At 40.9% G+C, this 16074-nt stretch overlaps 7 protein-coding genes across 13 annotated transcripts; 1 reads left to right on the forward strand and 6 right to left on the reverse strand.

The window, feature by feature from the left end:
• Nucleotides 1-94: 94 nt before the first annotated feature.
• Nucleotides 95-5535, reverse strand: LOC111592137 (myeloid leukemia factor). Of its 7 annotated transcripts, none has more exons than XM_023304177.2 (5): nt 5380-5534; nt 3901-4130; nt 3313-3835; nt 2095-2352; nt 95-362 (listed from the first exon to the last, which is right to left on the reverse strand). In XM_023304177.2, exons 1-5 carry the CDS (start codon nt 5433-5435, stop codon nt 212-214), a joined length of 1218 nt encoding a protein of 405 aa, XP_023159945.2. In that variant the 5' UTR covers nt 5436-5534; the 3' UTR covers nt 95-211. The 7 variants fall into 7 exon arrangements, with proteins under 7 accessions (XP_023159945.2, XP_023159944.2, XP_023159948.2 ...); XM_023304176.2 differs by lacking the exon at nt 5380-5534 and adding an exon at nt 4197-4425; XM_023304182.2 differs by lacking the exon at nt 95-362 and adding an exon at nt 1119-1449 and having other exon boundaries at nt 5380-5535.
• A 177-nt stretch (nt 5536-5712) lies between these two features.
• LOC111592144 (trypsin alpha-3) lies at nt 5713-6682 on the reverse strand. The gene has a single exon (XM_023304190.2). The coding sequence runs from the start codon at nt 6572-6574 to the stop codon at nt 5786-5788; it is 789 nt and encodes a 262-aa protein (XP_023159958.1). The 5' UTR covers nt 6575-6682; the 3' UTR covers nt 5713-5785.
• A 1319-nt stretch (nt 6683-8001) lies between these two features.
• Nucleotides 8002-8888, forward strand: LOC111592143 (trypsin alpha). Its single transcript, XM_023304189.2, has one exon. It carries the CDS (start codon nt 8033-8035, stop codon nt 8828-8830), a length of 798 nt encoding a protein of 265 aa, XP_023159957.1. The 5' UTR covers nt 8002-8032; the 3' UTR covers nt 8831-8888.
• Nucleotides 8889-9521: 633 nt separating this feature from the next.
• Nucleotides 9522-10637, reverse strand: LOC111592139 (trypsin eta). The gene has a single exon (XM_023304183.2). The coding sequence runs from the start codon at nt 10589-10591 to the stop codon at nt 9770-9772; it is 822 nt and encodes a 273-aa protein (XP_023159951.2). The 5' UTR covers nt 10592-10637; the 3' UTR covers nt 9522-9769.
• Nucleotides 10638-11858: 1221 nt separating this feature from the next.
• On the reverse strand, nt 11859-12785 carry LOC111592140 (trypsin zeta). The gene has a single exon (XM_023304186.2). It carries the CDS (start codon nt 12772-12774, stop codon nt 11959-11961), a length of 816 nt encoding a protein of 271 aa, XP_023159954.2. The 5' UTR covers nt 12775-12785; the 3' UTR covers nt 11859-11958.
• Nucleotides 12786-12850: 65 nt separating this feature from the next.
• Nucleotides 12851-13780, reverse strand: LOC111592142 (trypsin eta). The gene has a single exon (XM_023304188.2). It carries the CDS (start codon nt 13766-13768, stop codon nt 12965-12967), a length of 804 nt encoding a protein of 267 aa, XP_023159956.1. The 5' UTR covers nt 13769-13780; the 3' UTR covers nt 12851-12964.
• An 884-nt stretch (nt 13781-14664) lies between these two features.
• On the reverse strand, nt 14665-15540 carry LOC111592145 (trypsin theta). The gene has a single exon (XM_023304191.2). The coding sequence runs from the start codon at nt 15538-15540 to the stop codon at nt 14755-14757; it is 786 nt and encodes a 261-aa protein (XP_023159959.2). The 3' UTR covers nt 14665-14754.
• Between the last annotated feature and the right edge of the window lie 534 nt (nt 15541-16074).

Consider the following 16074-nt stretch of genomic DNA (forward strand, 5'->3'; position numbering starts at 1 on the left):
TAGAGTGCGCCTAGGTTAGTGTTTATCGATAACATGTATTATGGGTTGGCGCTTTGCAATTGAAGGCTAAATTAACATTGTTTGTGTGATGATCTTTATATGTGAGTTGATAGGGTATTGTAGTGTTGTAAGTGTGTGTGCGTGTGTGTGCGTGTGTGTGTGTGTGTATGTGTGTGTGTGTGTGTGTGTGTGTGTTTGCCCCTATATTCTATTATTGAGGTTTATTCCGCTTTCCCGACTTGACGCGCGGCTCGACTCCATCCTCCAATCCGCGCGAGGCGCTTGACTGCTGATGATGATGCTTCAGACGCTGCTGCCGACGGGCGGCTGCGGGATTTGCAGCATAGGGATGTGGATGAATGCTGTACAGAGAGAAAGACCATATTAATAGCTGTATGAATCGAAGTATGGGTGAACGACGCAAATACGTAAAAATATGATAACGTAAAAGTTTTATATAGAAAATCATTCCGTACATAGGCCAATTCGAACATAAATCTTAAAATGGTGAGAGCGAGGCGAGGCGTGAGTGCGTTATTCATATGAGAAATGGACAGAGAGGAGAGAGAGAGATAAAGCTGGATAAATGGTCGGGCAATATTAGTCGCACCGTTACGTAATGTGAGAGATACGCAGTTAATGTGTGTGTGTTGTTGCAGTCTCCCCCACGTAAGACAACAGAACGTAGCAACAGCAGCAGCAGCAGCAGCAGCGCAGTAACAACAATTTAAATATGCGTCGAAGTTGTGTCACGTAGTTCGTAGAGAATATATAATGTATTAACGTAGACCAATTAAGCGTTGTGTAGCGTGGCGTAACGTAACGATGAGTTTTTTATGCGTAAGAGTTAAACGAAAAACGTAATGGAATTTGTCAACAGGCAACGAAACAATAATGTGACCAACACGCGCGTCCCTTCAACTGGAAATTTCTTTTTTGGGTTTTAAGTGGTTGGGCTTACGTAATACGCAAATAAGACAATTGTGACACAACATGCTGATTACGTGTACGTCGCCTTATTTGTTTTACATTAACTATATAGATAATGTGTGTAGTAGTAAAATTTAATGTACATAGCTGTAAATAGTTTTCATTTTGGATTTTTTGGGCGGCCTTACACGTAACATGTGGTGGCACGTAACAACGTGTGTGTGTGACGTTGCAGAGATGCGTAACGTAGATGATGCGTAGCGTCGCAGCGATGATTTTCATGACGGAGCACAGCGAGCGATACAGATAAATAGCGAGTTGGAGCGTCGTCGCCAAACGCCGTTACTGGTTAGTAGGTGGTTGTGATTACGTCGCAACGTTGCACGTAACGCGTCTCATTCAATTAAGTTGTGTGTGTTAAATATTTGTGTATAAGTTGATTATAATTTATGGATCATATATTATGCGTATAGATATCTCTATTTGCGATAGAAACGTGAATTGTATAAACGCCAATCTCTGCATCAAAATCGAAATATATTTATTTATATATATGTATATATATATTGGTAGAGAGGAGAGAGAAATAGAGCGAGTTGTTATTTAAGATATCAAAATGTATATAATTGAGTAGAAACTACTTCGTTCAGAATTTCGTAAGGAACGTAGGAGGGAATTAAGTTCAAATTGGTTAACAGCCAAATAGCGTAACGCAATATCAGCATTACGTAAGATTAGGATAGAAGGATAGGACGTGAAATAAATTTAAGAAATTTTTTAAGCTTGCAAACTATTTAATTGTTTATTTCTTTTAGAGGGGATTGAGGAAAGAAGCTCAGCACAGTGAAGAGCCAAAAGCAACACGCAATGTGAGCGTAATGCACTTTCACGTACCGTACCGTTACGTAAGGAAAGGATAGAATTTCAAATTTGAACAGCCAAATAATTTAATGTGATCCTTACGCTTAAGGATAAAATGCAAAACAAATTTAACGAATCAATAGCCAAGACTCACTTTAAGCTGACGTAACGTTACGTGACGAGTAACTGATAAGGAAATTGAACGTATTTAAATTTTTTTTGTTGAGGGAACTAGGCATATATATCTTTCATTTGGTTGATTTTGTTTGTTGTTGTTGTCTTGTTTTGCTTATGCGAACAAACCTTGGCGTGCCGGCGATGCTGTGACTAGCGCTCGATACAGTGGCCAGTGGTGACGACGAAGGCGTACGTAGCGGTCGACGGGGCGTGGCCAAATGCTGACCGTTGCGCATATAGGCGCGACGCGATGCTGACGTATTTCCGACGCCCAAATAATTGTTGTTAGTTACGTCATAGGTTGGGGGCGAGGATCCTGACGTTGTTGCTGGAGCGTCGCTACGTGGCGAAGTTGTCGCTGCTGTTGCTGTTTCGCTGTTGTTGCTGTTGTCGTCGTAGTATGGAATCAATTCGAAGAAAATGTAAAAGAGATTACAACAAAACACATTCTGGCGTATATCTTTCAGCCACTAAAACTGTGTTACGGTATTGGTAGTAGTAGTTTATAACGTAGCAATCCATTACGTAACGCGTTGAGGGTATTTTAATTAACGTGAATGCAAGTATATATGTAAATTATGGCATATGAATTGAATCAAACAAAAGTGAATCAAAAATACGTAAAGTTATTTTTTGTAATTTTCGGGAAATCATGTAAATTAATATATTACAAATTACAAATTGCTTTGCCGCCTACCTCAAATTACTCTCATTTATCGTTTTAGTATTTGAACGTAGTAGGAATGTAAAAGCAGAATTGATTTTGTATTGTAGGCAATTGCTTTGGGTTTCTCTGAATCTGATATACATGTATACATATATATTGAAGTAATATATGTATATATATATATATATATATATATATATATATATTTTTATATATTATTAGTAAAATATACTGTATGTACTTTGCTTGAATTAGTAATTATTATATCTGCAAGTAAATACAAACGTTTTAGTTTAGCGGGCATTGTGAAGAAAGAAAGGCTACAAAAGAGGGAACAGTCTAAGTCTGAATAGTGTTATGATCCTTGTGTCCTGGATATACCTTGTGTTGCTAGTTTCCAGTTTAATTTTAACAAAACCAAAACAAGTTTAGTTAAGATCCAATCTTTTTAGGATACAATTAACTATTGATGTTAGCAGCTGTAAGCCATATTAGTTAACTAAAAACCACACAAAATATATCCAGGTTTAAATATTGCGTGTTAAAGGCCAAAGCTCGAGTGTGTCAAGTGGAACGAAAGTTTTGATAACTCGAATCTAATGAAACTCACTAAATGCGACGCGTTTAACCTGCTAACGACTGTCAGGACAGACTAAAGTTAGTTGCCTTCGACTCACCTGCTGTGCGGTGCCGTCGGTGGCGCGGGCAAAGCGGGCAATTGACGGCCGGTTCGCGTCGGCTCTTGGATCACACAATCATCGTCGTCATCATCGTCAAGTGGTTCAATGGTAACTGTTGAGCCACCGGCAGCTGGGCGAGCGCCGCGTATGGCGTGCAAGCCACTGTGACCACTACCATGTGGCATGATGCCTCGTGTTGCGCGTGATGTGAATTCGCGGTCGAATTGTTCGGCCTCCTCTTCGTCCAAATTGATGAACTCCTGACGCTCCTCCAGCTGGCCGGACCGCAAATCCTGTTCCTTTTCGATGATGTGTGCACGTTCGCCAATGTGATGACCTATGGCCATCTTTTTTAGGCCCGAACGTGAATCTTGAACGGTCTTGCGTGTCTCGCGGACACCACCAGGTCCGGTTTTGGTACTGGTGCTAGCCTGATAGATCTGTGGACGTCCATCTGGACCCGAGGACATGGTCATCACTGTGCTTTGGCAAAACGAGGAGCCATTATTTGCCCCAATATCTAAAGCAAAATAGGAAAACCAATCAGAAAAGAAAGCTCCAATAATTTACGCCATCAATACGCACCGGCATTGAGCAAACGATTAAAATTGGGCATGGCTGGAAAGCCAAATAAACCGCCGCCCATGGGAGCCATTGCCTGTTGACTGCGCTCCATCAAGGCTCCCTGCTGGAAACCCGAATCGAATGGCGATGGACCCAGCATATTGAAAGGGTCCGGCATAAACGAGTTCATCAAACGGTTCATCGAGCGCATTTGCATATTCATTGCGTTCATGTGGTGGTTCATATGATTGCTGCAAGGATAATCAGAAAATAAACCAATTATATTAATTTAATTTACAGAAAAAAAGGAAACAAACTTTGTGTCCATTTCTGAAGTCTCAGTTTTTTTTTTGCGGCTTAAATTTCGTTTGCGTTTCATAACTCGAATAAAGTATGCCGAAAATATGAACACCTATCTCGAATGGTGTGTGTTAAGGTTTTTGTTATGAAAGCTAATGAAATGAAAACGAAACTTTCAATATTTTAGTTGAGTAAAGTGGCTTGATATTTCAAAAAGCAACCGCTTGCTGAGGCAATTGCTTTTGAATGAAGAAAGAATTCAGTTGTACCCTAACTACTACGTTTACTTCTTCTGCTGACAATATAACTTGGTAACTTGATTACTTTTATTTACAACAGCTGTTTTTTAAATATGTATATTAGGCACATATGTGTAACGTATCTCTTACAATTACAGTCCTTATTAAAAACGACTCAGTTTATATATATATCCCACCGTATGGGAAGACGGACAAATGACATTTTATATGGTTAGAAAGTAACATCTTCAAGATTCAGGTCATGGTCAACTTTAGTCTGCAGATATACCATACATATATATAGCTAGACGTATTACTTATTGAGTTCCTCAGCCAACATAGACTAAATTTAATTTACTATGAAATGTATGTAATGAATTAATATATATGGGTTTTCATTTATTTCCTTTTATAAAAATCACCTTTACACACAATGACATAATAAACAGAAAATTAAAGAAAATGACGTTATGTCTTATTCCAGAACTTGATATAATGGCAATAAGACTTAGTTTTTGTTATTGCAGTCTAGCAAAGCTAATCTTATTTATATTGACAGAGGCAAGCGTACAATCGGAATTATCGATTAATTGCGGGCCTTCCGTCTTGTCTTCTTTTCTTCCTCCTGCTGCGACTGCTTTTACGATGGCATGCTGCGCACTCACACTCACACATTCACAATCCCATATACACAACACAATACGAAAAACTGCGCTGTGTGTGTATTGTGTAAAATTGACAAACAGCGGAGCACATACGCTGCCCAGCGAAGCACCTAATCAGCGAATGAACTATTTTAATTAAAAATCGCACAAGCTGCTAACTTCTGCCCCAGTATTTTATATACATTTCACATTTAGACACTGTTTTTAGCACAATTTCCATGCTAATTTTCCACGCCCCAATATCGACAACTACACAGCTGAACATCACCAGCAGATGATGTTATCTGGAAACTTACTTCATGAATCCAAGATCATCATCGAAATCACCCATTAATGCACCAAATAGCGACATATTTTAATTCTTGTTTACAATCCAACAATAATTAAATCACAAATATTGTCACCTTTTAAACTTGTTATAACTTCACGAGTTTTCTCGAAGACAATGTGACCGCGTGGCAGAAATCGTTAAATATCTAAACTGTGTGACCACACTTGAGTACAGTGGAAAATACCACAAAATTGCAAAGACTGCCAACCTAACTCAATTTCTGAAAGCTGAGCATATTTGAATATATACTGTTAAGATTAAAATACATTTTTAATGCTCAGTTTATTTAAATATAGAGGTAATTATGTATTTGTATATAAAATGCTAATTTGTTCGATTAATTTGTTCATTTGTTGTTTTGTTCTCACGGTTTACAAATATGAAGCAGCCTGTTCCTCAATCCAAGCTGTGTGATGCTTTACACTAGTGTAAACACCGGGGAAGCCTTCGCGAGCACAGCCCACGCCCCAGGACACAATGCCTACCAAGATTCCATCGACAGCCAATGGTCCACCAGAATCTCCCTGACAAGCATCTTTGCCGCCTTCCTCAATACCCGCGCACAACATTTCATCCGTGATGGTGTAATCCTTGGTCGAGTACTGAGAACCACAGGTGTTGGTGTCCACAATGACGACCTCAACGGCACGTAGCATGGCTGGGAGTGCTTCATCTGCTTCGGTGCGCTTGCCCCAGCCGCTAACAACGGCATGAGTACCCGGATTGGGTGAGTCCACAGCCAAGGGAATGGGTTGGACCAGAGTGGAGTATGCCAGTGGTACAGCAGTTATAATCATGCCCACATCATTCACATGCGTCTTCTTATTGTACCCACTGTGATAAATCAACTTGCTGACCTTTACGCCCTGCTCATCCAGATCGGCGATTGAATTCTGCCCTGCCACAATCCGTATGTAGGAAGCGAAACGTCCTTTAATGCAGTGGGCTGCAGTCAATACTACACGTGGTGCATAGATGCTGCCGCCACAAATATGCAGCAGCATGTACGTCTCCAATCGGACTGATACCTGGTAAGGATAGTTGCCGATATCCGCTTCAGTGCCGCCCACAATGTGGGTGCTGATGGAGGCGCTGCTGGCCAAGGCTGCCAACGAAAGCAGCCCCAATACAGTTAATCCCAAAAACGACGACGACGACATTACGCAAAATCCAAAAATCTAATGTTAATTAATGTGTGGCACGCAGCTCTTATATACGAACGAGTTGTGCTTATCGCTTTTTAGCCGAAACCGCTCAAAATCCACGTAAGGCCACGGATTTCAATAAACGAATTCAATAATATCATAAAGCTGATGTTAACCAACTGTTTTATATCCATTATAAACAAGGCGGTTTTCTAAAGCGAAATGCCAAACAATAATTAAGCTATAGACTCATAAGCTCTACGATAAGTCTTTTACGATGTGGCAAAAAAAAAGTCCAAGAATCAAAAGAGTTCATACTCTAACTAACAGTATTTCGCATAGGTCTCAAGAATTTTTAAAAAATTTAAGTTTACATTGTTGCTTAACGAACTTTGGTATTGCACTGATATGTATGTAATATATGTTATCTTATTCCGAAAACTCTTTGCTAGTCTATAGATTAAAATCAGCGTCTCGTCATTGTCCAATCTTGAAGTCGAAAATAATCAAAGTGCCCAAGCACCGAAGCAGAAAAACTAATTTGATAACAACTTTTAGCAATGATTTTTATGTTTCCCATATAATTTTTATGCTACGATATAAACAGATATTGGACTACTACTATATATGCTACTATATATAATTATATTATACCACTAGATATTTTTTTTAAAGGTTGTTCCAAGATAACGTTGACACATTTCACATTATAAGTATGATCGATGATTCATTGCAAATATTAGACGTTGGTGCTTACCACCTAGATGATCCAAGTACACGCTATGTACTGAATTTACTGTTTTCGTGGAATGAACCCAATTATCTCAGAACACTGCTTAAAAAATACAGAAAGCTTTATGACCAGAAATAAATTACATTTATTTATATCCACTGCTCATAAGTCCTAAAAATTGATGAAATGTTAGTGTATAGTAAAATCTTTAAGTATCAATTCCATTTTAGCTTCCATAATCAATATCTTTTTTATTATTATTAAAATGAATAAAAATGTATTAATTAATTAAAACAATAATTATTATTTTGATTACTATTTTTTACTATTATTTTTATTACTTTTATTTTATTATTATTTTTATTTTATTATTATTTTCTATTAATTTATTTTTTTCCTATTATTTTAAGAGTTTTATTATTATATTATTGTATTCAAAACTGGCGACTGTTATTTTTTCACAGCTTTGATTACTTGTTATCGATATAACGTGTTAAAACGTTAAGTGTGACCGTCAACTTCTATAGCAAGCAGCTTTTTAAATATTATTGATCGTATCGCAATCATGAGGAATCGATTTGGATAAGATAAGCTGCAAACTAACCTTAACACTTTACCAACTAGATTTATAACATATATGTATTATCGGCTTTGATATTTGCTGATTAAGTAATATATCAAAGATAAGTGTCCTATAAAAGGGTACACCATTACAAACGTCTCCTTAGTTCATTCAAAAGATGTTTCGGATCTTGATCGGTTTCTGTATTGTGGGAATATCTCTGGCAGGCACCGTTTCCCAGAGCGGTGTGCCTATGCCCGATGGTCGTATTGTGGGGGGTCGCGATGCGGACATAACCAGTTTTCCGCATCAGATCTCCATGCGCTTCAGGGGAAATCACCGATGCGGCGGCTCCATTATTGCACCTAATATTATTGTCTCTGCCGCTCACTGTGTGAATACATTAACGGGTGTGGCTAATTTGACGATTATTGCTGGCACTACTCAAACCATCTGGCCAACTGGTCAGGAATTGCCGGTAAGGGAGATCATCATTCACGAGAAGTACAAGTCCTTATACCAGGACTACGATGCTGCCATTTTGGTTCTGGATGGTGAATTCGAGTACAATGAAGCAGTACAGCCAATCGGATTGGCCAGTGAGCGTCCAGAGGATGGTACACCTGTCACCGTAACAGGCTGGGGCACAACTAGCGAAGGAGGCGTCATTTCTAATATTCTACAACAGGTGGAAGTGAATGTGGTGGACAATGTAAAGTGCAAGAGCGCATATTCCATTGCCCTGACCAGTCGTATGCTCTGTGCTGGTGTCGATGGCGGCGGCAAGGATGCCTGTCAAGGCGACTCTGGCGGTCCGCTGATCTACAACAATGAGCTAGTAGGCATTGTCTCCTGGGGCACGGGCTGTGCACGCGAAAAATATCCAGGTGTATATGCTGCCGTACCTGTTTTGAGGCAATGGATAATCGAAACTCGTGCGTCCAAGGCCAATGTGGGCAGCATTGATTTCCTATAAACAGTAAACTCTGACATAATCTGAAAGATAGTAAGCACAATAAATTCGCTTAATCTGCGCCTGTGGGTTTTCTTTGTAAATAAGTTGATAACAGATACTCTAAGAAAATTTATATCATGTAGTGTAGGCGCTTAGTGTGTTAAAAAATCCGTTGCAGCTTATCGATAGTCGAACTCTTTGCTCGATAAGTCGCGCGCCTTTCATAGCAGCTAGCTTTTAGAAGCCAATTAATCGCTCACAGGCACATAAATGGTAAACTCAACATACTTCTCAACGATTTTGCAATACTCTTCTATCATAAAGGAATGGGACCTTGTAAACAAATCTTAAATTTTTCGCACAACATATACGCATTTGTATATATAAAGATTTGTGAGAGTGGAGAGTGGAGCGGGCTAAATTGTGCATAGTGAGACTTCAATTGAGGATCAACCATCTCGGTTGAACGTTGGGCTTGTGAGGTCCGATAGCTTTGTTGATCGAGCCTTAAAATTAGGAGCCCAAGCAAAGACAAAATTGAAAAACTTTGTTTTGGATGTCCCATGTACGGCGCGTAAGATTAGTGTAGTGTAAATATACGTATATTATTTACTGATATTGCCTGATTATTATTGAAACAAATGAGTATCTTAATATCAAACAGCTTGTCAAATGTAAGAAAAGCTAAGGAATATTTATTTTTCACGATATCGAAACTTAACTAAATCAACCTCTTTATCTCGGGGTGTTGATTTATATCAGGAGTAGATAAGTAACTCGAATTGGCCCGTTTCCAAAGTGTTAAAACAATTTAAACAACCTTCGCAAGGGAAATTGTGCTATCTTGAGCTGAGCGCGTCTATAATAAGTTTACTATGTACTAAACGGTTTGTTTTATTATTAGCTAAGCAGTAAACTGGTAATGGAAAGTCACATAAGTATCGGGCTTAACAGCTTTGTTTATAACACACCGGCGAGCTCAATCATTTCATCGATCCAGGTCTTCAGGCTAGGTACATAGGTGTAAACTGTGGGATAGCCAGGACGCCCACAGCCGCGACCCCATGACACGAGGCCCACTAGTTGCTCGTCTACAATAAGTGGGCCGCCCGTGTCGCCTTGGCAGGCATCACGTCCACCTTGGGCCACATCGCCAGCGCAGATCATACGTTCGGTCACATCACCCTTTCCATAGATATCATTACATTGCTCTGAGCTGACGATGGGCACCTGCACCTGTTCCAAATTATAGCTTGAGGGACCCCATTCCTCGCGATAGCCCCAGCCAGTGACAATGCCAGTTCGCCCAGTTGCAGGTCGCTCGGCACGCAATGCGATCTTTCGGATACGATAGTTGTTGAAATCGAGCGGTGTTTCCAGCACGATCAGCCCAATGTCGTAGTCTCCCGTAAGGGTCCTAAACTCTGGATGATAGACCCACTTGGCAACGGGATAAACCAATCCATCGCTGCCATTTCTCGTGTTGCCACCAGCAACAACCAAGATCCTTGTGCCCACGAGCATATTCTCCAAACATTGAGCCGCTGTCACGATTGCTCTATCCGAGTAGATGACACCCGCACATTCGTGGTGGTAAGCGGATCCAGTACTGCGACGATAACGTATCGAAACAATATATGGGTGACGTGCTATGTCCACCTCGGACCCATTGATGATGCGTCCCTGGGGTGACAGCTCTGAGCCCAAAGCAGAGCCTGTCAGGGTGAAAAGCAGCAACAAGCTAAGCCACAAAATATTTTTGCTCGTTATAGTTTTTGACATCTTTTCAAGCGATCAGCACATATCGAACTGATTATAAAATATGTGTTTAAGAATTTGCAGGCAGATTAGCTTTATTAGAGCTATTTCTGATAGGCTCGTGTACAGGGTCCGATTTGATAACAAATGGTAATTCGAGGTGAATGGGGGTATGTGACACGATATGCTTTATACGCTCAACGATAAGTTTGGCAAATCGGTTATCTGGTTAATCGGTTAACCGGTTACCTGTTCGACTTTCAGCAATCGTAGGCTCCAGCTTTGACAGACTTTTCACATACTTCTGCTCCGTAAGCAGAGACCTTTAAGAACTTCAAGAAATTGAAGAAGCTTTTTGCTGTTCATCAGTACAAATTCTCTTTTTAGAAAACAAATTCATACATTTTTTAAATATTTGAATTACCCGAATGACTAAAAACTATTTGTAGTAATTAAATATAAATTTATCCTTATCTGAATAATTTAGTACCAAACCCTCTATTTAAAATTATTTTAAACATATTCCTAATTACAGTAAATTCCCTGAGTCTTGCATTTTACAATTATCGAATATTTAATACTTTATATAATTCAACTTATTCTGATCGATTTCGGGTAGTTCCCAACATACGCTTTATTCCGAATTTTATTTAATTTTTATATTAAATATATTGTATTCTATATTCTTTTTATTGTGTCAATTTAATAACTGCAGAACTGAGTACTACGACAGATAACCAACTCTCCCTGGTATATACGCGGCTCCTCAAGCTGTTTATTGTTGAAGAGCAGATTGGAAGACATACAAGCAGATACACGGATAGATTGCAACGACACCGAAGCCTACTTGCAAGAGGTCTAATCCCTGCCACGCACCTAAGACGACTTAAACGGCAAGGCTATGCCAAAACGATGGGAATGCAGTAAAATATCGACTTTTAATTCCTCATAATGTGACTGTGGTTTGGCTGTAATTCCATATATATACATGTGTTGTTAAGGTACTAAATTTGATTGTACAGGTTCTAAACTTAATAATAAAAAAGAAAAAGAAAAGTTTAATAACTCTAATATAGGAAGGTATACATATTTAGATTGCATACTTAGAGGCTGATGCTGTTGGTGTTCCATTAAAAGGCCAGCATACTTAGTGCATGAGCAGTTTGGTTTTTCCACGGTCTGCTAACTTAATAAGGCAGTCCACACAATCTAGATAGCAGCTATCGAAGTCTTACACCTGAAACTACCGAGATTGGATTAATAATGCCCCAATCTAAACTGATAAGGCAGAAAAATCATAATTCAATACTTTTGGTCGCCAATTACATATTTATTCAGACATGTGACACAATGAAGTCTTCGTAGAGGCCTTTAAACACAGCTGACAAATTTTAGGCCAACTGCACCTTGGACTTAATCCAGTCAAGATAGTAGAAGACCTTGGCGTAAACACCCGGATGCGTGGGTAGAGCGCAGGAAGCGCCCCACGAGACGATGCCATGCAGCTTATTATTAATGATGAGCGGACCGCCAGAGTCACCCTGGCAGGCATCCTTGCCGCCCTCGCCGAGCACACCTGCGCACAGCATGCCCGCCGTGATGCGATCGCCCCCATAGGCCTCATCGCAGATTTCATTGCTAACAATGGGCACATCGACAGCACGCAGCTGGTCGGAGACAGTGCCACCGGCTTGGGTGGTGCCCCAGCCGGTGATAGTACTCATATCTCCATCAGCGGCATCCTCGCTGGTCAGCTCAATGGCCTTAATGTTAAAGTTGTTCAGGGGCAGCGGCGAACTCAGCCTGAGGAGCGCAACATCATTGTCATAGGTGTTGGGATTGTACTTCTCGTGCATAACGATCTCGCTGACGGAGACAATGATGCCATCGTTGCCATTGCGACGACTGGTGCCTGCCACCACCTTGTATTGAGAGGGCACCGTTGCAATAATGCAGTGCGCCGCCGTTATAACGGTGTCCTTGTTAATGATGGAGCCACCGCAGATATGTGAAAAAGCATTCTTGGGCGTCGTAATTCCTTTGCGTCGCAACGAGATTTGATGCGGGAAGACGGCAATGTGTGTCTCATAGCCGCCCACAATGCGTTCATTGTGCGAGCTCAAGGCGATGTCCTGCAGAGGATGTGCTCTGGCCAAGAGCGCAAGGCCAAGGCAAAGGCCAAGTAGCAAAAGTACCGCGTGTGCCATGTTAAACAATAGCTACAAGACTGAAATATCAAAAAAACCCACAGAACCCAAAAACGACGGATTGTAAAGCAACTTATCGATCGTTGGTCATCGAAGATTAAATGCCAATAATAAAAGTTTACTGGATGCATTTAAAACTGTTCATACAATAGTGCGATAAGGCCGAAGGCTTCTTTTATGGAGCCACCGACTAATCAGTGAGCAATGAAACATATTTCGCCCTCTGCTCCGCGATCCATGCACGGAAATGAGGGACCGACGCATAAACGCCCGGATAGTCGGCACGGGCACAGCCCTCGCCCCACGACACAATGCCGACGAGCTTGTTATCCACGACTAGAGGTCCGCCCGAGTCCCCATCACAGGCATCCTTGCCGCCGCCGGGCGCTGCAGCACAAAGCATGCTCTCGGTTATGGGTCGCCAGTTGTAGGCAGTTTGACAGACGGTGCTGTCCACTAGTGGCACCTGCACCTGCTGTAGCTGTGCGGAGCTGAACCCATTCTCTCTGGTTAGGCCCCAGCCGGAAACGGTGCCCAGTGTGCCCACAGCGGGCTGCTCATCGGCCAGTTCAATGGTGGCTATCTTGCGGTAACCCAGAGGAAGAGGCGTCGATATGAAGATCAAGGCAATATCGTTGTCTGTGATGGAAGCATTGTATAGCTCATGTGGCACCAACTTCTCGACACGCGACACAATGCCACCATCCATGCCAGTGCGCACCTCCGAACCAGCCACAACAATAAAGTTGTGCTCCAATCGATTGTAGACACAGTGAGCCGCTGTAACGATAGTGCGTTCATCCAGTATGGCTCCGCCACAGCTATGTGCATAGGCGCTATTAATGCTATTCCGTCTGCGCAACGACACCTGGTAAGGCAGAAAGTGCGCTGAGACGACTTCGCCACCGACAATACGTCCCTGAGGATGGTCGAGGCAATGACAAATGCCGCAGATTGCCGACAGCACAGCGATTACGAGCAAAGCGTTGTTCATTTCAATGTTTGGTTTAAGACTAACAGCGCCACTTGGCCGGACCTGGTTAGTCACTATCAACGATCAATAAATTGTCCAATATAGTGTGTGATAAGGCGCACGATAATACACAGCGAAAGTTCATAGTAGCAGGTATTAGTGTAATCTTAGTCATGGCTATGTTTGCAGTTATCAATCGTTCACTCTAAAACTGTATATCTAAGCAGACGAATACATTCAAGGAGAAAGCCTATTGACATTTGTGAAAGTCTATATCTGTGTAGCTGTGCAACTTTTGAGAATATATAATCAAAATTGATTGCAGTTCTGTTACTTAATAACTTTATCGTTTTATATACTGGAGATCTTGACTTTGAAATCTTTTGCTTAAGCATCTTTAAAAGACGTTTGTAAATAAGGATGCTGATAATGCAAACAAAAAAATTTTAAATATTCATTCAACTAGAACTGTAGACTATATATAACTATAATAAATTTAGAAATCTCGGAATTGGCATATAGATAATAGATTACACTGAAATCTGTATATAAAATTTATTATCTCTCCTATAAATGACGCATTAAAAGTGACGTGAAAAGTTGGAAAACCCAAGGTTTTCAATTTAAGAGCTGAAGAAAGATCGCTGCTAATAAATCAATAAATCATTTGGTGCGCCAATTGCTTTAAGGAAACTCGGAAATATCGATTTTGAAATCAATTTAACTATAGCATACTTTTCTTAATGAGAGTATAAGAGCAAAGCCGGCACACGCACGTAGCTAGTCTTACTCAAAAATGGCATATAATGACAGCGTATATGCCACTCCAACTGAGTTATCAAAAAGTTAATTATAAAAGCTTTTAAGGCTTAGTACTATAAAAAAAGAAAAGCTCCAAATAAGTAACTAACATTCTGCAGAAAACTTGCCATAAAGGTGGTTGTCTTCAATTCAACTTTTATCAACTTTTCATTATCAATGTCATATATTATACTATAAAGTTGAGTCTACAAAGTCTTGGCTGTCTCCAGGATCCAGCTGCGCAAGGCAGCCACATCGGCGTAGACGCCGGGCAATAGCTTGGAGGCGCAGCCGTAGCCCCACGACACAATGCCCACCAGCTGATTGTTGGCCACCAATGGGCCACCGGAATCACCTTGACAGGCATCCTTATCCTTCTCATAGCCGCAAACCATGGTGTCCCGAATAATGTCTCCATATTTGTACGCATCGGAGCCGCACTCCTTCCAATCCACAATGTATACGACGACCGCTTGGAGTGTCTTTGGTAGCGACATGCACCAGAAGTAGCACTTGGATCCCCAGCCCGTAACCACGGCCGGAGTGCCAGTTGGCGGAGTTACCTCAGCCAGTTCTATATATCGAATACTCTCCGATTCGGGCACACTCTCCGCCAGCTTAAGCAGACCCACGTCGTTTTCCATGGTCTGGCTGTTATACAGCTTGTTGTATACCAGACTCTCGACGGCAACCAGTACGCCGCCTTCGTTGTAGAGCGTTGAGCCCAAGCGCACTCGAATGCTAGATACCTTAATGCCCTGCAGGCAGTGTGCCGCTGTAACCACCAAGTTGGGTCCAATTATGCTGCCCCCACAGAAGTGAGAGCCGCTTTTCTTTTGCAGTGAAACCTGATATGGATGTGCCTCAATTGTTGTATCCTCGCCGCCCACAATACGACCCTGCCGCCCGAAGCGATCGGGAGCCACGTTAACCGTGCCTGCCACAGTGGTGCCAACCAACAAGCAGACCAAGAGTACAACAATACGCTGCATGCTGTTCAAAAACTAAAAATTAATAGACCCAAGGTCTTATATTTATATTGGAGCATTTCCGGATCTTTTTGATTGACTGACAGACTTTAGCTTGATTTCGTAAAGCAAGTGCTTAACTTTTTGACATTATCAAAAAATCTGTGCATTTTAGTACCCTACTAGAACTGACTAAAGGAGGCATGAGCTGAACAAATAGTGAAGAGGTAGAAGCTCAGCGAATGTAGATAAAGGAAAATGTATACAACAAATTAGAGAAGAAAGAGAAAAAAAGAATAAATATATCAAGCGACCTTAAGCCAAATCTGCATTTAATTATACGAATATCCTTTTCCTGAAATCCTAAAAGAACAACAAGATTATAAAACATGACTATAGATATATAGATCATATATGAATGAAGAAACATTTTCAATTTTTATTTAACTCGCTGCTAGGTATCTCTCAGTCAATCAGCTCAAATTATTATATAGCTGCCTGCACTGGACAAATATTTGATTGTGAAGAAGCGCAACCCAAATATCAATTGTTATTGGC

Source organism: Drosophila hydei, unplaced genomic scaffold (genome assembly GCF_003285905.1).
Source record: "Drosophila hydei strain 15085-1641.00,03,60 unplaced genomic scaffold, DhydRS2 tig00000060-arrow-pilon, whole genome shotgun sequence".
Taxonomy (NCBI): domain Eukaryota; kingdom Metazoa; phylum Arthropoda; class Insecta; order Diptera; family Drosophilidae; genus Drosophila; species Drosophila hydei.

Excerpts from the sequence above, each read along its gene's own strand:
- LOC111592142 (XM_023304188.2), bottom strand. The coding sequence starts at position 13,768 with ATGAACAACGCTTTGCTCGTAATCGCTGTGCTGTCGGCAATCTGCGGC.
- LOC111592139 (XM_023304183.2), bottom strand. The coding sequence starts at position 10,591 with ATGTCAAAAACTATAACGAGCAAAAATATTTTGTGGCTTAGCTTGTTG.
- LOC111592137 (XM_023304176.2), bottom strand. The coding sequence starts at position 4,258 with ATGAAACGCAAACGAAATTTAAGCCGCAAAAAAAAAACTGAGACTTCA. Across the intron at positions 3,836-3,900 it reads TAATCGTTTGCTCAATGCCG|ATATTGGGGCAAATAATGGC; the intron begins GTGCGTATTGAT and ends ATTTTGCTTTAG. Across the intron at positions 2,353-3,312 it reads CCGACGGCACCGCACAGCAG|CAACAACAGCGAAACAGCAA; the intron begins GTGAGTCGAAGG and ends CGACGACAACAG.
- LOC111592145 (XM_023304191.2), bottom strand. The coding sequence starts at position 15,540 with ATGCAGCGTATTGTTGTACTCTTGGTCTGCTTGTTGGTTGGCACCACT.
- LOC111592143 (XM_023304189.2), top strand. The coding sequence starts at position 8,033 with ATGTTTCGGATCTTGATCGGTTTCTGTATTGTGGGAATATCTCTGGCA.
- LOC111592144 (XM_023304190.2), bottom strand. The coding sequence starts at position 6,574 with ATGTCGTCGTCGTCGTTTTTGGGATTAACTGTATTGGGGCTGCTTTCG.
- LOC111592140 (XM_023304186.2), bottom strand. The coding sequence starts at position 12,774 with ATGGCACACGCGGTACTTTTGCTACTTGGCCTTTGCCTTGGCCTTGCG.